At 37.6% G+C, this 19,305-nt stretch overlaps 1 protein-coding gene across 1 annotated transcript in view; it reads left to right on the top strand.

Annotated features, from left to right (window-relative positions):
* The window catches only part of LOC111052326 (splicing factor 3B subunit 1), a 36,467-nt gene extending 20,003 nt beyond the window's left edge, over positions 1 to 16,464 (top strand). Inside the window, 6 exon segments of the mRNA XM_039435028.1 lie at positions 113 to 332; positions 4,145 to 4,444; positions 5,229 to 5,338; positions 5,340 to 5,370; positions 8,533 to 8,714; positions 12,288 to 16,464. Of these exon segments, the coding sequence (XP_039290962.1) occupies positions 113 to 332; positions 4,145 to 4,444; positions 5,229 to 5,338; positions 5,340 to 5,370; positions 8,533 to 8,714; positions 12,288 to 14,765 (3,321 nt within the window). The 3' untranslated portion in view covers positions 14,766 to 16,464.
* The last annotated feature ends 2,841 nt before the right edge of the window (positions 16,465 to 19,305 follow it).

Here is a 19,305-nt window from a genome sequence, read left to right as displayed (position 1 = left end):
TTTATATTTTTAATGATATATCATATTATAAAGAGTTTGTAATATGTCTTGAATATTCTAAATTGGCAATCAAAAAAAAATCGGCAATTAAATATATTTTTTATGTTTGCAGGCAACTCCAGCCAGCACCCGTTGGGACGAGACGCCGGGTCGCGCCAAGGCGGCGTCAGGTGCAGAGACGCCAGGTGCTACGCCGGGTGCTGCCAGTACACGCGTGTGGGAGGCGACGCCCGGACACGCCACGCCGGGACACGAGACGCCCGGACATGCGGACAAGGCCGGCATGTCGGCTAGGCGAAATCGGTGGGATGAGACGCCCAAAACTGAACGAGGTAATTCTAATAAATCAGAAGAAACCATGTAGGCCTACATAAAGCCACAGAAAGGTGTGCAACAAGAAATGATCAGTAACATCTTCTTATATCAATCTTAGTTTTCGAGATATCGATTCCATAGTTTCCATATCGATTTTTTGATAATATCGGGGCACCGAGCTTAGATCGTTATTTTTACTTTCCTTGCCCTATTACCATAGGTAAGGAAAGTATTGCTTTCCGAAAAAAATTGAGGTACCCTAATTTCTAAACGTTTCAAGGTCCCCTGAGTCCGAAAAAGTGATTTTTGGGTATTGGTCTGTATGTGTGTGTGTGTGTGTGTGTGTGTGTGTGTGTGTGTGTGTGTGTGTGTATGAGTGTATGTGCGTCTGTGTACACGATATCTCATCTCCCAGTTAACGGAATGACTTGAAATTTGGAACGTATGGTCCTTACACTATAAGGATCCGACACGAACAATTTCGATCAAATGCAATCCAAGATGGCGACTAAATTGGCGAAAATGTTGTCAAAAACAGGGTTTTTCGCGATATTCTCGAAAACGGCTCCAACGATTTTGATCAAATTTATACCTGAAATAGTCATTGATAAGCTGTATCAACTGCAACAAGTCCCATATCTGTAAAAAATTCAGGAGCTCCGCCCCATCTATTCAAAGTTTGATTTTAGATTCTCAATTAGCAGCCTTCATATATAATTTAAACAAAAAATTTCAAGTGGAAAAGATTGAGCATGAAAATCTCTGCAATTAATATCCAGTAACATTTGCACCTAAAATTGAAAATAAGCTTGAAATTCGAGAAAATGTTATTATTAAATTGCAAACTGTTAGCAACTGCTGATTCTATTGAATCATTCACTACGAAGAGATAGCAGACCTCGTGTGTCTCCAGCTTTATTGTCCTATCACCAGCTGTCTCATATATTTGATTTGAACACTAGCGTCAGGTGATAAATTTTCATAACGGCAAGGAAAGTTGTGTGAGGGCGCCACACCAGATTTTTATTTATTGATAAACAGAACACAATTCTCTAAAATGATCGTGTTTATATTTCACAGCTGGCCATACGTCATCTTATGAATTCGGGGATGCGATATTTTGATTTTTCACATACTCACTCGCTCACTCACTTTTTTACTATCCACAGACGACGAAAGTCTCAGCTGTTTCAGCCAAGGATGAATTATCCTTTTAATGTCGTTCAGCGAGTTTTCCCAAGGATGAGACCTAGTACAATCGAATTTTTATATCATAAACCTACTATGTACCAAATTTCGTGAAAATCGTTAGAGCCGTTTTCGAGATCCGTTGAACATAAATAACCAGATATAAAAATACAGAAATTGCTCGCTTAATATAATAGGATTTTTGAAAAATTAAAAAACTATCAGGCTGGGAGAACACCGGTTAGTCAAGACAAGACTAGTCACGTTTAGTCACAATACTTCACATAGTTGCTTATGAAGACATGTCTAATTGCAGTGACTAATCAGTGTGAATTGCGTCACCAGCAGCTATCTGAAGTATTGTGACTAAACGTGTCTGATCATGTCTTGTCTAATCGGTTTACGCCCAGCCTAATTCAATAACTCAAGTCCCGTAGATCCCGGGATTGACAGTAAGTGGTCCTTGGATTTGTTGGTATCAAACAGACAGGAGTTCGGGATCCCGGGAAGACTATAGTGAGGACTACGTTATAACATAGAGAAACGATAGATAAGTAGATATCCCATGGTATAGGGCGTTTATGTCGCAACTTTTACTGTTATCCCAAGCCGATAGTTCACGTAGTTCTTTCCCATGCAGCTGGTAGTTTCTCAAATTGTGCCATTCGTACAATCTCACCCCAACAAAACAGTAAAAATTGACAATAATCGCAGTAATCGGCTTGAGATAACAGTAAAAGTTGCGACTTAAATTCCCTATTCCATGGGATATCTACTTAACGCTATTGTTTCTCTATGATTATAATGGCAGTATTTGATTAACATTGGTGTTGCTATCCTTGTCTAACATTTTTAACACGGAGTGATCCGTGGTCTAGTGGATAGAGTGCTTGCGTAGCAGCCTAGAGATCCCCTGTTGAAACCCCGCTCATAACAAAAGTTTTTGAACAGATCACTCTCGTGCTATCGGATGGGCACGTTAAACTGTCGGTCCCGGCTGAACTATGACAGTTGTAAGGCCCATTGACGGCTCAAATGATATATTCAGGCGAGGTAGAACTTCCGTCAGGAACTCCCCACCAGTAAAAGCCATACGATTACGACTAGTAGTTCTGTGAACAGTAGACCTCACGCAGTATTCTCATCCACAAGTACCTGATTGAAACTATAGACCTTATGGAAATACAGCAATAGACTGGCTTCTCCACACATCTGTGTAATCACTTGTCAGCTGATTTATGATGAATAATTCTATAGTTTGATTTTTACTCTAATATTGGCGTATGAAGGAGGCTCCTTTTTCCTTTTATATTATCCTTGAAATGCAAAATTTCCAAAAACCTTGTATATACGTCGACGCGCAATTAAAAAAGGAACATACCTGTAAAATTTCATGAAAATCTATTACCGCGTTTCGCCGTAAATGCGTAACATATAAACATTTAAACATTAAGAGAAATGCCAAACCGTCGACTTGAATCTTAGACCTCACTTCGCTCGGTCAATTATTATTATTTTTATTTTTAACAAACCAGATAGCGCTATCCCTTTCCACCTCCACAACATTCCCAAATCGTCTTCAACGATATAGGAGAAAAATTAAGAAAATATTGGATTCCAACTTATTATTCCAATACATTATTCGATCATTGTAAAAAATTTTGTTTCACGAATGAAATATAATTGATTATTTTAGACAAGAATGAACAGTTAATATTACAAGAGATATACCGGTATCAGCTATCCTCTATCAGTGGCAAGGAAGAGAATCGGCAACGCTGTTCTCATATCTATCTCCAGTGCTATTATAACATGGACCTCACTATAAAAGGATTATTGAACGAGCGAAGAGAGTTACTACTGACGACTAGTGGCTAGAGTCGTTGTCGTCCGTTCATGTGTCGTGAACTTTCGATTACTTTGGGATGAGACGCCAAAGGTAATTCTAATCAAATTGGATTTTACGAGAAATAAACAAACGAGCGATGACTAGAGTCTCTAGTCGTTATCCGTTTGTGTGTTCGACGATTACTTTCGATTGCTTCCATCAATCAACTTCAAGTAAACTTTGCCAAACTTCCAAACAACCAAACTTTGCCACTTCATCAAATAAAAAAGTCATTCTATTCTATTCCAACTTCAAATTTTCAACACATATTTTTTTAACCGTTATTGAATGAATGAATGAATTTTATTTGCCAAAAACAAAATACAAAAAAGCTTTACAAAAAATAAATATAAGTATTTATTAAAAGAACCTTAAGTATTCATTAAAAAGTTTTTTTAAGTATTACTTGAAGAACCTTTTTCTGTTCAATGATGCTCCTGTAATGTGGACGTGACCTTGTTATCTAGGTCATTTGCATGCAGTGTTTTATTTCCTACAATGTATTTTTCATTTCTATGATTATGTATGTATATTTCAATTATTGAAAATATTTTCTAGTGATTTTGTATTTTGGCGAAATAAAGTTTCTTTCTTTCTTTCTGATGGGTTCGAAATTGACGTACTCCGTCATAAATACTGTTGTTATATCATTGTTTCATTGTTGTATTATGTAATAATTTGCCACTAATTTCGTCCTTTTTTATCGTATTTTTTCATATTTTAACACTAATTTTGTCCGTTTTTGTCTATCAGAAACGCCAGGCCACAGCGGCTGGGCGGAAACGCCGCGTACGGATCGCGGCGGCGTGGACCTTATCCAAGAGACGCCGACGCCGGGCGCCTCCAAGCGCCGCTCGCGCTGGGACGAGACGCCGTCCAATCAGATGCAGGCGACGCCCGTGCTAGGCGCCGGAGCCACGCCTACTGTGGCCGGGGCCACGCCTCAGACGGCAGGAGCCACGCCCAGTATGTCTACACCCGGTACCGTCATGACGCCGTCTGGAGTCACGCCTACCGGACAGAAGGCTATGGCTATGGCTACGCCCACACCAGGTTAGTTGAATTTATTTTTTTCAATCCAATTTATTTCACCAAAACACAGAAAGCAGTACAAGATGTGACAATCATAGGAAAACAACAATTATTATTCTAAAGATCTATATCAACTATCTGTAAAATAGGTAAATCTGTAAAAATATTTATTGTTCTTGTTCATTAATTTATATATTCATATCAGATTGATTTTATTGTACACCTCTGTAAGCATTAGTCTTAGTTGGATATGCCAAGTTGAATTCAAATATATTGACCTGATCGTTCCTGTAACGCTGAAATAGGAGCCCTACCTGTGCTGACGTCACACAAATGCACTACGGCTTTGTTTACGGAGGTAGTGTGTAGACCGGTCCTGAAGAAGTTTAAATAAAACTAGAGATAAGCGTTAAACGTTTATAGTTCATATGGGTCTTAGATACGGATATTTATTCAAAAAACTTTGGAATTTGATGAGATAAAATTTAAAGTGAGCTATCATACTTCACAATTAATTCATTATTAGTTCATAATTATTTCATATACTTCATGATTCCTCACAAACTTGGAAAATATTGGGTTATTTTAAAAAGGGTTTTAAATTGATTTGTATATAATTTTATGAAAACTAATGAATTTGGTTGTAACAGATTTTTCACAAGCATGGAAAATATTGATTTAAAAAAATGTTGTTACTTCTGTATTTCATTTGTTTATAAATATATATTACTTACTTCGTCTTACTCTGAATTTGTTGCGATGTTCTATTTGACTTGTAATATCATCGATTGTTTGTGTTTGCCAGGTCACCTGATGACAATGACTCCGGAACAGCTGCAGGCGTACCGATGGGAGCGCGAAATTGACGAGCGCAACCGACCCTACACAGATGATGAACTCGATTCCATGTTCCCAGCCGGGGTACAAGGTGCTCACGCCTCCTGCCGGTCAGTATCCAAATTATATCTATTTAAGAATAGTTATACACAAATCTGATTTTTCCAGCAGATCATGGCTTTTTTGTGAGGATGATATAAATTTACTTTTTAAAGCAGTTTTGGGCGAATGCCTGTTGTTTTTACCTGCATTGTATCGTCTATGAATAAATAAAATAAAAATAAAATGATACGGACCATTATTCTAATACTCTAATTTCTGTGAATGCCAATGACTCTTATATAGCGAAGTATATTCACGATAGAATAGTAACGAGACAGGAATGGTATATACAAAGAGATGAATTTACATATTCCATTGAAATAGTCAGATATTTTATGAAGAAATGAATGGAGGAATAATAATAGAACGTGGTATTTATCATCACTTGTCAATAAAAAATCCTCGAATGAGTTGTGAAGGGCTATTATAAATTCAAGATTCATAATTCATTCTTCAAAAAATTTTGTTCGAAGCCTTTCGCTGAACACACAACATGTGTGACGAACATGATGTGTGTTCATACATGTTCAAAACATCTTTTTATCTCTTTTCTGTATAGGGCTACTTGTAATATAAATATAAAGGAAATAAAAATCTCAGTACCCTTTTTTTGAAATATTTTATCACTTTTTTTTTATATATAAAATATGATAAAATATTTCAAAAAAAGGGTACTGAGATTTTTATTTCCTTTATATTTATGTTCAAAACACTTGTCCTGTCGTTAGAGGCCCACACTAAACTAGCAGAGAAAGCTCTGACTTCGTTATTTCTGATGGGAATCGATCATTTAGTACCAGTTGCACAAAAGCCGGTTGAATTTTAATCCTGATTTATTTCACGAGAACCAATCATAGTTTTATGTGCTTGTGTGCTTTTTCAAAAAAAGCCTTCTCTGAGTAATTCAGGAGGCATTCAATCACGATTAAAATTTAACAGGCGTTTGAACAAAAGCCGGTTAAATTTTAATCCTGATTAATTTCACGAGAACCAATCAGAGTTTTATGTGCTTGTGTGCTTTTTCAAAAAGAAGCCCTCTCTGAGTGATTCAGGTGGCATTTAATCACGATTAAAATTTAACAGGCGTTTGAACAAAAGCCGGTTAAATTTTAATCCTGATTAATTTCACGAGAACCAATCAGAGTTTTATGTGCTTGTGTGCTTTTTCAAAAAGAAGCCTTCTCTGAGTGATTCAGGTGGCATTTAATCACGATTAAAATTTAACAGGCGTTTGAATTATAAGGCAACCAGACCTTAGAATTATATTCCACTGCTAGCTGGGTTTAGGCTCACCACACTTACGCGACTCAAGTCGAGAAGAGACTGCGACTCTAGTCTTTTCTCGACGCAGAATGTGTTTTCAAATGGTGACACTCAGACCAGTTGACTCTAGTCACCGTGACCTTACGACTGTGAGACTGACTCGAGCGTCGACTCGACATGTTGGTCGAGCCTCGACTTGAGTTGCATAGTACCATAGAGAAACGATAGCATAAGTAGATATCCCATGGTATAGGGCGTTTATGTGAGGATGATATAAATTTACTTTTTAAAGCAGTTTTGGGCGAATGCCTGTTGTTTTTACCTGCATTGTATCGTCTATGAATAAATAAAATGATACCGACCATTATTCTAATACTCTAATTTCTGTGAATGCCAATGACTCTTATATAGCGAAGTATATTCACGATAGAATAGTAACGAGACAGGAATGGTATATACAAAGAGATGAATTTACATATTCCATTGAAATAGTCAGATATTTTATGAAGAAATGAATGGAGGAATAATAATAGAACGTGGTATTTATCACTTGGCAATAAAAAATCCTTGAATGAGTTGTGAAGGGCTATTATAAATTCAAGATTCATAATTCTTTCTTCAAAAATTTTTGTTCGAAGCCTTTCGCTGAACACACAACATGTGTGACGAACATGATGTGTGTTCATACATGTTCAAAACATATTTTTATCTCTTTTCTGTATAGGGCTACTTGTAATATAAATATAAAGGAAATAAAAATCTCAGTACCCTTTTTTTGAAATATTTTATCACTTTTTTATTTATAAAATATGATAAAATATTTCAAAAAAAGGGTACTGAGATTTTTATTTCCTTTATATTTATGTTCAAAACACTTGTCCTGTCGTTAGAGGCCCACACTAAACTAGCAGAGAAAGCTCTGACTTCGTTATTTCTGATGGGAATCGATCTTCTAGTACCAATTGCACAAAAGCCGGTTGAATTTTAATCCTGATTAATTTCACGAGAACCAATCAGAGTTTTATGTGCTTGTGTGCTTTTTCAAAAATAAGCCTTCTCTGAGTGATTCAGGTGGCATCTAATCAGGATTAAAATTAACAGGCATTTGAACAAAATCCGGTTAAATTTTAATCCTGATTAATTTCACGAGAACCAATCAGAGTTTTATGTGCTTGTCTGCTTTTTCAAAAAGAAGCCTTCTCTGAGTGATTCAGGTGGCATTTAATCACGATTAAAATTTAACAGGCGTTTGAATTATAGACCTTACAATTATAAGGCAACCAGACCTTAGAATTATATTCCACTGCTAGCTGGGTTTAGGCTCAACCCACACTTACGCGACTCAAGTCGAGAAGAGACTGCGACTCTAGTCTCGACGCAGCATGTGTTTTCAAATGGTGACACTCAGACCAGTCGACTCTAGTCTCCGCGACCTTACGACTGTGAGACTGACTCGACAACATGTTGGTCGAGCCTCGACTTGAGTTGCATAGTACCGTGCATTTTTAATGAAAGTGAGGTTATGTTTTATCATTCTAGATAAGACAATAATAAAAATTAGATAAGACAATATATTCATAATAATTATTATAAAATTTGTGACATGCACAGAAGTGACGAATTGGATCTCATAATGTGAGGTTAGAAATGGAGTAGCATGGAACTGAAGTAGTGACAATGAGTAAGACAGTCGTAAGGTCGAGAGACTGAAGTATCCTCGACTGGAGACGATTTGAGTCGAGGTAGTGTGAGTTAAGCCTCACTGATTCATTTGTATTTTTCTTATGAATTCAAATTGAATTGAACTTTTCCAAACATTTTCCTTCACATATTATTGTCCAACATGACCACGATTCAATTAGTTGGCTGACTGGTTATGATTGTTGTGTGTGTGTTTTGCCTTGCAGGCTACATTCCGATCCGCACGCCCGCACGCAAACTGACCGCCACGCCCACGCCCATCGCCAGCACGCCGACCGGCTTCTTCATGCAGACCGAGGATAAGAGTGCAAAGTATATCGACAACCAGCCCAAGGGAAATCTGCCTTTTCTCAAGCCGGAGGATGCGCAGTACTTTGATAAGTTGCTGGTGAGTCGATTTGTAGTTTAGTAGTTTTTTCGTTTTAACTAGGTAGATAGATAGATAGATTGATATGCAATCAATCAATAATTTTTATTCAATTCAACACAATATTCACCGTGTCCCACGAAGAGGTTTACACGTTTAATTTTATATCACGTGCCCATTCAAGCAGCGAACTTTTCTAAAATTTGCAGTTTACAAAGTAGGTTCTGAAAATATTCTGGGAAAATTTCAGCTCCCTAACCTCCGTTGAAACAAATTGGCGGCATGTTGAAAAACGATACTTTAAAAACATGTGTTTTTGGTTTCATAAAATATTTTTATTGTTGCACTTTATGGCAATATGACTTTTAAATAAAAAAAACTAGAACATAGCCTAATGAAAACAAAGTCCAAAATTATTCAAATTGAAACCCATCCACAGCAACACACTGATAACAGCGCTTAAGAAATGATTCGTAAGCTCGTACAAAGAAACTCCGCGGCAAAGACCTTGAAGATGCATAGACTCACATGCAGCGCTAGTGTCGTACTTTGAATTGAAATCCGCCATTGAGGGGGCAACCCAAAAGATTATTACATACCAATGCCACCAATGCCTTTGTGATCTATAGTACTACAAATATTATTTATATAATATCTCGTGCTAAAATACCTCAATGGCGGCCTTCAATTTCAAGTAAGAGCTATCATTGGGAAGGCATAGGCATTGTGGGTCTAGATCTCTTTAAGGTCTTTGCTCCGCGGTATCCAGAGAAGTTCCTCTTCTATTGATCGTTTTAGTTCGTCATTATTATTGGAGCTATGGGTATAAACGTTTTCCTTCAAGTAACCCCATAGAAAGAAGTTAAAAACAGTTGAATCTGGTGATCTGGGTGGCCAATCATATTGGGTATAAAATCAAACGTGTAAACCTATCCGTGAAACACGGTGTATATAAAAGAAATCAAAATACAAAAAATCACAATCAAGAATAAATGTCTAATAAAATACAAAAACAGGCTTCATGGTGGGGTGTGCTGAAAAGAAAGAAAGGAGGAAAAATACCTAGCCAACTATGGTTTCCCATGTAATAGACTGGTAGAGGGTATAAAAGTGAGGAATGAAGGGTGAAGAGGAGCGGAAAAGGAGGAATTTGAGAAGAAGGTAGGAAAAAAAGGGAGAAAACTATGAACAAAAATTGTAAGCGAGTCCACTTTCAACAAATGTATCTAATAGAAATGGCCCTGTAAACAAATCCCTTTATCTACTTGATTTTCTTTTTTCTTTTCTCTTGATCGATTTTCTGTTTTCTTTTCTCTTGATCAAAGATTTTCTTTTTGCTGGTGATTTTTTATTTTATTTCATTCAAGTATATGTATGAGTAATTTAATTATATTTTTAATGATATATTATGTCATTTCATAAAGAGTTTGAAATATGTCTTGAATATTCTAATTGGCAATAAATGAAATTGAAAATTGAAATTCAATTTCAAATCAATTTATTTTCCATTTATACAATATATACAGAGCATGAAATTACCATAGTCACTAAAAAATTACCATATAACTAAAAAATCACAAACATACTCTGAAGAGCATTACCATAAATCAAATATACATGGAAAATAATCCCAAAGGTTACAAAAACCTGTTTGGGCAGAAAAAAAACTACTTAAAATAAAAAAGAAGTGTTACAATTTTCAAAGCAAATTAAGAAAGAGTATAAAAAACTAAAAAGACAAGAAAAAAGGAAAAGAACTTCAGTATCAGTTTAACATCATTAAATACTAACAATATTACACTATAAACAGTAACATTACAAACTAAAACAAAAAAAATTTCGAGCTTACCAGTGTAAAAAGTGCTAAATAAAGTGCAAGCCTGCAGTTCAAACAATATTCTCATAATAACCGGAAACATCTCCATGCATCAGATGGCTCTTTAATAATCTGCAGAAAGTTGTCTTCTGCCTACACCTTTTTATGTCAACAGGAAGTCTATTAAAAAACGTTGGTGCTAAAAAATTGAAGAATTTTTTGAAAATTGTAAGGTTGGGCTTAGGGACTTGTACATTTTGTTGATTCCTCCCAACCCTGCGCATATTAATCAGCTGCATTTCACCACTCCTATCAAAAAACAGCTTTAGGGTTTTAAAAATATATAAGTTCCTGATAGGCAGTATTCTGAGCTCTTTGAAAATTGGTGCAGAGTGATCATATCTCGTTTTGTAAGACATTATTCTCATAAATGCTTTTTGTAAAATGATTAACGGATGTAAAGCAGCCTTATATGTTCCCCCCCAAATTTCCAAGCCATACTCAAAATTGGAATTTATGTGAGCGAAGTAGATCTTTCTCATCAATTCCGAATTGCACACAGTTCTGAGAAGATAAAATATTCGAATATATTTCAATAATTTCTTTTTTATATAACCTATGTGTTCTCTCCAACTGATCCTACTATCCACCCAAACTCCAAGGTACTTGATGCACTTGACCTGCTCTAGGGGTGGGCAATCGCAATCAGCAGCCAAGGAACATGCGATTTTATGATATTTGATTGGGGAAGGGAATTGCACATCTTTCCGTAGTCTGAATATGATATATTTTGTTTTTGGGCTCATCACCATCATATTGCGAGTAAACCACCATCCAAGCGCATTTATGTCGTTCTGCATGTTTTCTTGCAGTTCTGCAAATGATTTTGTTTTATAAAGAAGTGCAGTGTCGTCAGCAAAAGCAACCAAGCTACCCTTGAAACCCCCATTACATAAGCTATTTACATATATTAGAAAAAGTAAACCGGATAATACTGATCCCTGTGGTATACCAATTTTCAGTTCTCTGAATGCACTAACAACACCGTTATTAACTCTAGTTTGCTGAAGTCTCCCGGTGAGGTATGATTTGAACCACTCGTATGCAATGCCTCTTATTCCTGCCAGGTACATTTTATCTAATAGAATCTCATGATCAACCATATCATAGGCTTTCATGACGTCAACGAACAAGGCACCACATGGAATACCTTCATTGATATTATCATAAACCCCTGACATTAGTTTCATGATTGCTGAACCCGTATTAAGATTGCTCTGAAAACCATATTGGTTTTTACTGAAAAAGTTGTGCTGCTCCAGAAAACTAGTTACTCGTTTCTTGACAATTTTCTCAAGTATTTTAGAGAAAATTGATAACAGCGAAATCGGTCTATAATTTGTAGCCTGCATTTTGCTATTTTTGATAACATATAAATTATAAATTGTAACATTATAAATTGATAACATACAGTATTTTTTGTGCGGTCCTTTGAGATGTACTTATCGAGGTTTCACTGTATCTATCAATATTCTGATTCAAATGTCTATTGTCTCATATCATATTATTGTTGTTAGTTTCCATATATGACGAACTGCCAAACATTGTAAAAAATTAACATTGCAAAGAAAATCATTGCAAAGAATAATTGATTCATTTCCATCTTACTAATAAAAACTCGTTATTTATTAAATCATTTCCAGTTTACTAATAAAAACTCGTTATTTATTAAATAATTTCCATTTTATTAATAAAAACTCGTTATTTTTCGTCAACAGGTTGACGTCGACGAAGAAAGTCTCAGTCCCGAAGAGCAGAAGGAGCGCAAAATCATGAAACTGCTGCTGAAAATCAAGAACGGCACGCCGCCGATCCGCAAGGCGGCGCTGCGGCAGATCACCGACAAGGCGCGCGAATTCGGCGCCGGACCTCTCTTCAACCAAATCCTGCCGCTGCTCATGTCACCCACTCTCGAAGACCAGGAGCGTCATCTGCTCGTCAAGGTCATCGATCGAATTCTCTACAAGTTGGACGACCTGGTCCGACCGTATGTCCATAAGATACTTGTCGTTATTGAGCCTCTTCTGATCGATGAGGATTATTTTGCGAGAGTGGAGGGTCGGGAGATTATTTCGAATTTAGCGAAGGCTGCAGGGTTGGCAACCATGATCTCCACCATGCGCCCTGATATCGATAATATTGATGAGTATGTTCGTAACACGACTGCGCGTGCGTTCGCTGTGGTAGCTAGTGCCCTAGGTATCCCCTCCATCCTACCTTTCTTGAAAGCTGTCTGTCGCAGCAAAAAATCGTGGCAAGCCAGGCATACCGGTATCAAGATCGTGCAACAGATTGCAATCCTCATGGGGTGTGCAATCTTGCCTCACCTGAAAAGTCTCGTAGAAATTATTGAGCATGGGTTGGTGGACGAACAACAGAAGGTAAGAACGATCACAGCTTTGGCAATTGCAGCCTTGGCGGAAGCTGCCACGCCCTACGGTATCGAGAGTTTCGACAGTGTGTTGAAGCCGCTGTGGAAAGGTATCAGGACACATAGAGGCAAAGGTTTGGCCGCGTTTTTGAAAGCTATCGGGTATTTGATTCCCCTCATGGACGCTGAGTACGCCAACTACTACACCAAAGAAGTGATGTTGATCTTGATCCGAGAGTTCCAGTCGCCCGATGAGGAGATGAAGAAGATTGTGTTGAAGGTGGTGAAACAGTGTTGTGGGACTGATGGTGTCGAGTCACAGTATATCAAGGATGAGATTTTGCCTCATTTTTTCAAGCATTTCTGGAACCACCGTATGGCATTGGATAGGAGAAACTACAGGCATCTAGTCGATACAACGGTGGAAATCGCCAACAAAGTGGGGGCCTCCGAGATCATCAATCGTGTGGTGGATGATTTGAAGGACGAAAACGAGCAGTACCGTAAGATGGTGATGGAAAGTATTGAGAAAACTATGGGCAACCTTGGAGCGGCCGATATTGATTCCCGTTTGGAGGAGCAGCTCATTGACGGTATTTTGTATGCGTTCCAGGAACAAACCACTGAAGATGTGGTGATGTTGAACGGGTTTGGAACCATTGTAAACCAGCTGGGCAAGCGGGTGAAGCCCTATCTGCCTCAGATCTGTGGTACGATTTTGTGGAGGTTGAACAATAAGTCTGCGAAAGTACGACAGCAAGCTGCGGATCTGATTTCTAGGATAGCGGTGGTGATGAAGACCTGTCAAGAGGAGAAGCTGATGGGGCATTTGGGCGTGGTTTTGTACGAGTATTTGGGGGAGGAGTACCCCGAGGTGTTGGGGAGTATTCTGGGAGCTTTGAAGGCGATTGTGAATGTGATAGGTATGACGAAAATGACTCCACCCATCAAAGATTTGCTACCCAGGTTGACCCCGATCTTGAAGAACCGTCACGAGAAGGTGCAGGAAAACTGCATCGACCTGGTGGGTAGGATCGCGGATCGCGGTCCTGAGTACGTGTCCGCCAGGGAGTGGATGCGGATCTGTTTTGAGCTGCTCGAGCTTCTCAAGGCTCACAAGAAGTCGATTCGTCGCGCGACTGTCAACACTTTTGGGTACATCGCCAAAGCTATCGGTCCCCACGATGTGTTGGCCACTTTACTGAACAATCTGAAAGTGCAGGAGCGACAAAATCGCGTGTGCACCACGGTTGCGATCGCCATTGTTGCCGAAACGTGTTCACCGTTTACTGTGCTGCCGGCGCTCATGAACGAGTACAGAGTTCCCGAGTTGAACGTGCAGAACGGTGTCCTGAAATCGCTGTCGTTCCTTTTCGAATACATCGGAGAAATGGGCAAAGATTACATCTATGCCGTCACACCTCTCCTTGAAGACGCTCTAATGGACCGGGATCTGGTCCATAGACAAACCGCCTGTGCCGCTATCAAACACATGGCGTTGGGAGTGTACGGGTTTGGATGTGAGGATGCACTGATCCATCTACTAAACCTGGTGTGGCCCAACATTTTCGAAACATCCCCTCATCTTGTGCAAGCCTTCATGGATGCGATCGATGGGTTAAGGGTTGCTCTGGGTCCCACAAAAATCCTGCAGTACACCCTCCAAGGGCTGTTTCACCCAGCTAGGAAAGTGAGGGATGTTTATTGGAAGATTTATAATTCGTTGTACATTGGTGGACAAGATACTTTGGTGGCCGGTTATCCTAGGATATACAATGATCCCAAAAATACCTACCTACGTTATGAGCTAGATTACATTATGTGAATTAGGGTTTTTAGTGTTTGGACAATGAAATTACACTCAAAACAGTTTGAGTTGGAAAATAAATCCCAGAAACTCAAATTTTCGAGTTGGAATTCAGATTATGTGAATTAGTGTTTCTAAAAATTGCAATTTCATGAATGAAATTGCGCTCAAAAGTAAACCTGTTTGAGTTGGAAAATAAATCGCAGAAACTCAAATTTTCTAATTGGAATTAAGATGTGAATTATTATGAATTATGAATTATTATGTGAATTAGTGTTTCTAGAAATTGCAATTTCATTAATGGAATTGCACTCAAAAGTAAGTTTGAGTTGGAAAATAAATCCTAGAAACTCAAATTTCCGAGTTGTAATTCAGATTATGTGAATTAGTGTTTCTAGAAATTGCAATCATGAAATTGCACTCAAAAGTAAACCAGTTTGAGTTAGAAAATAAATCCCATAAACTCGAATTTTCGCTGTCTGGAAGCGTTTTCGATGGAATCACATACTATAAAGAACAACTAACATATTGGGGGTACAATATATGGAAAATAGAATCCTTCATGCTCGATTTTATGCTGTTTGGACAGCTCTCATAGGAATTACAATACTGTAAAGGAACAATAATTTGTTTTGTTTTTTTTTTAGAAATTTAACACTTGATACATAGATAAATTGATATTTTACTTGATATTTTGGACAGTTTTATGAGCAAATTACACTTTAAACATCATCTAAAGATTGGGTTTGATATGGATTTAACAAACAATATTCTTGATAAAACTAGTTGAATATGCATTGAAGTTGTGTAACTTCTCCATAATATTGAAAAACACAGTTTTATTTTTGTCAAATCAAAATAAATTGAGTTTGAAAAAATAAAACTGTTTTTTTCAAACCGTATTCTAGTGAAGTCACACTCTGAAAACGATTGCTTGGATATGGAAAAATATCAATAGCAGTACCATCTAAAAACAAGTGGGTTTGTGAGTGTTTACCACTGAGTGGGGAAAAAACTATTTTTATTTTTGGAAATTGCATTATTAAGTTTGATGTAAACCACAGTGTAGATTGTTAGTTTCCAGGATATGAGTTTGCTTCTCTAGACCGTGTTTACATCTGAAAATTTACTAGAAATAAAATTTTACTACTAGATATCATCCACTAAGAAAATTGTTCAAATTTTATCACAGATATTTCAAGTTTTTCCATTTGTAGCCTACAGTTGATTTGTAAGATTTTTCTATTCATTGTGATTACAATATCGTTCTCTATAAGATTTATTCAAAGTCAAGTCTTGAAGAAGTTGGTTAGTTCCGTAATTTTTTTCAAATTGACAGTTTTTTTAAAAGTTGGATGTTTATCGTTTACCAATTAGACCATAATGTTGGATGAAGATTAATAATAATGATGATCAAATAGTAAATCAAGTGTTTTTTATCATTATTTGAACTTCAACAAAAACTATTAAAAAACATCAAGTTTATTTGAAAATTTAAATCATTGCCATATATACTATTTTGCAGTTGAAACTTGAATGTAATTTTTAAAATAATCAACCTTATTTATTAACTAGTAGACAAAATTATCAGTTTGATTCCACTTAAGTACCTACATGGACTTTATTATTTTTCTACGATATTGATCATTAAATTAGTTCATGAGTTGTATTTGATAAGTATTTGCTAATATTCATCAATTAAAAACAATTTTAAATTGCAATGTGGTTTATTTTCTCCTTAATTCTATCGTCTTTATCTATTGTCAGAGCGTCTAGTATTTTTCTAGATCTACAGTGATAATCTATATTAGGAAAGAATTAGCTTATACTTGTACTTACTTACTTACTTACTCCATGGCACTACAGCCCATCCAGGGCCTTGGCCTCCTCAAGAATGCCTCTCCACTCCTCTCTGTCGGCAGTCTTGCGTCTCCATCCCCTGACGCCTTTTTTTCCGGAGATCATCTTCTACATCCTCCAGCCAGCGCTTGCGTGGACGTCCTTTCAACCTTCTTCCGCCTGGGGTTTCTCTGAAAACTTTTTTAACGGCTCTTTCATCGCTCATTCTTTCTACATGACCCAACCAGCTCAAGCGTCTCACTTTGATCTCATGTACAAGGTGGTTTTCTGTACAGGTCACGCAGCTCTTGATTCGAACGAAGTCTCCATTCTCCATCAATACATACTGGACCGTATATTCTTCTCAGAATCTTCCGTTCCCATATACTCAGTAGGTCTTCATCCTTCTTTTTCAAAACCCAGGTTTCTGCCCCGTATAACACAACTGGGCTTTATAACAGTTTCATAGATTTGTTGTTTAATTTTCCTTGACAGTGTTTTGGATCTCAAGTATTGGCTAAGTGCATAATAACATCTCTTTCCTGCCGCTATTTTTGCTTTTATATCAACTTCAACATCGTTATCTTCTGTGATAATAGAACCAAGATATTTGAAGCTTTCCACTCTTTCGAATGTGTAATTATTGCACTCTATGAATCTGTCGCCAATCTGCCGGGCTCTGCTGCTTGCCAGATACTTTGTTTTACTCTCATTAATTGAGAGTCCTATTTCTGTTGATCCGTCATCGAGCTGTTTGAAGGCATCTTTTAGAGTTTGGATGTTTCTTGCAATCAAGACTACGTCATCCGCATAGGCCATGTACTGCAACATTCTGTTCATTATCGTTCCTCTTGGATTTATTACTATTCCTCTTATTATTTTTTCCAGGCTTAAGTTGAACAGCATAGCTGACAAAACATCAGCTTATACTTGTACGGGATAGGAAATTCACGAATGACGCATCATCACGTCTGAACTACTGGACTGATTAACTTTAAACTTAGTTTATAGATTCTTAATTAACCGAGGATGGTTATAGGCCTATTTTAAACTCTTCAAGATTCCAGTTTATCAAGTTTTCAAGTAAACCCTTGCGGAGCACGGGTTACCTGCTAGTATTATAATAAAGTATTTTAATAGGTAGGCCTATACTTGAATGTTTAATATTGAAAAATCAATAGTTGGCTACTCCTGCTTTATTTTATAAGACACGACTATAGTGTGGTCCACGTTATAATGGCAGTGGATAAAGATAGAAGAATAGCGATGCCGATTCTCTGCATTAATTAATTATATTTCTACACTGAGATTCAAAAAAATAATTGTCATCGTTAAGGATAGTACCACGGGCTTTGTCGAATGATAGACAAGGATAGCAAAACCAAAGTTGATCAAATACTGTCATTATAACGTGGACCTCACTATAGTTTCGAGTATGGAGAATGGCATGAGTGTCCGAGACTAGTAGTGCTTTACAAAATAATACTAGCAGTAAAAACTTGACAAACTGAAAACTTTGCCTACTGAAATCTTTAATAATTTAAAATAGGCTTATAACCAACCTCGGTGAATTAAGAATCTACGAGGGTAGGCTGATAACTAATGCACACATGCTTGTAGAGCACAAACTAAATAAACTTCAGAAGCGCGCCTGGTGACATGTAGAAGTACTATTTCTCCTCTACACGGCTGCGCAGTTTGAAGGCGTTGTGTTCATCCAGTTTGGTTTGGTTAGTGGAAGTATGGCGTCGTGTTTTGATGTTGTGTCAACGCGAATTAAACAACGCCTGTTATCGAATTTTTAACTGCTGAGAAAGTGAATCCTGGTGAGATTCATCGTCGTTTAAAGGCTGTTTATTGTGACGATACTGTTGATAGGTCTACCGTGAATCGATGGGTTATAAAATTCCGAGATCGCCAACCTGGAAAAGCCTCAATTGTTGATGAAACACGCAGCGGACGTCCAAGCTCTGCCACAGACGATAATCATCATAAACTCGTCGAAGACTCGATTCAAAATGACCGGCGAATCACTCAACAGCGTATCGCAAACCAAGTTGGAATATCCAAGTAACATGTCGGCCTCATTATTGAACAATTGGGATACCATAAAATCTGTGCACGATGGGTACCACGCCGTCTGACAGACGAGAATAAACAGCGTCGATTGGAATGCTGGGAACAATTTGAAGTGCTACCGTTAGGAAGGAGACGACTTCATAGATCATAATTGAGAAGAATCAAGAATTAAATAATCTTTAAACGACGATGAATCTCACCGGGATTCACTTTCTCAGCAGTCACAAATTCGATAACAGCGCGTTGTTTAATTCGCGTTTACATAACACCAGAACACGATGCCATTCTTTCACTATCCAAACCAAACTGGATGAACACAACACCTTCGAACTATGCAGCCGTGTAGAGGATAAATAGAACTTCCACATGCCACCAGGCTTGCTTCTGGGGGTTATTTGGTTTGTGCTCTACAAGCATTTGTGCATTACTTATCAGCCTACCCTCGTATATGCAAAATTTCAAGTTAATCAGTCCAGTAGTTCAGACGTGTTGATGCGTCATTCCTGAATTTCTTATCCCGTACGTCTGTAAGCCAATTCTTTCCTTTATTATACAGAATGTTCTGAAAAGAGGTGCCCATACCTCAGGGCGTGATTCCTCTCATGAAAAGAAGAAAAAAGTACTAATTAACATAGGTCCG

The sequence above is a fragment of the Nilaparvata lugens genome, chromosome 8 (assembly GCF_014356525.2).
Source record: "Nilaparvata lugens isolate BPH chromosome 8, ASM1435652v1, whole genome shotgun sequence".
Taxonomy (NCBI): domain Eukaryota; kingdom Metazoa; phylum Arthropoda; class Insecta; order Hemiptera; family Delphacidae; genus Nilaparvata; species Nilaparvata lugens.
The sequence above is the reverse complement of the archived record's forward strand: the minus strand, read 5'-3'. Positions and strand labels throughout refer to the sequence as shown.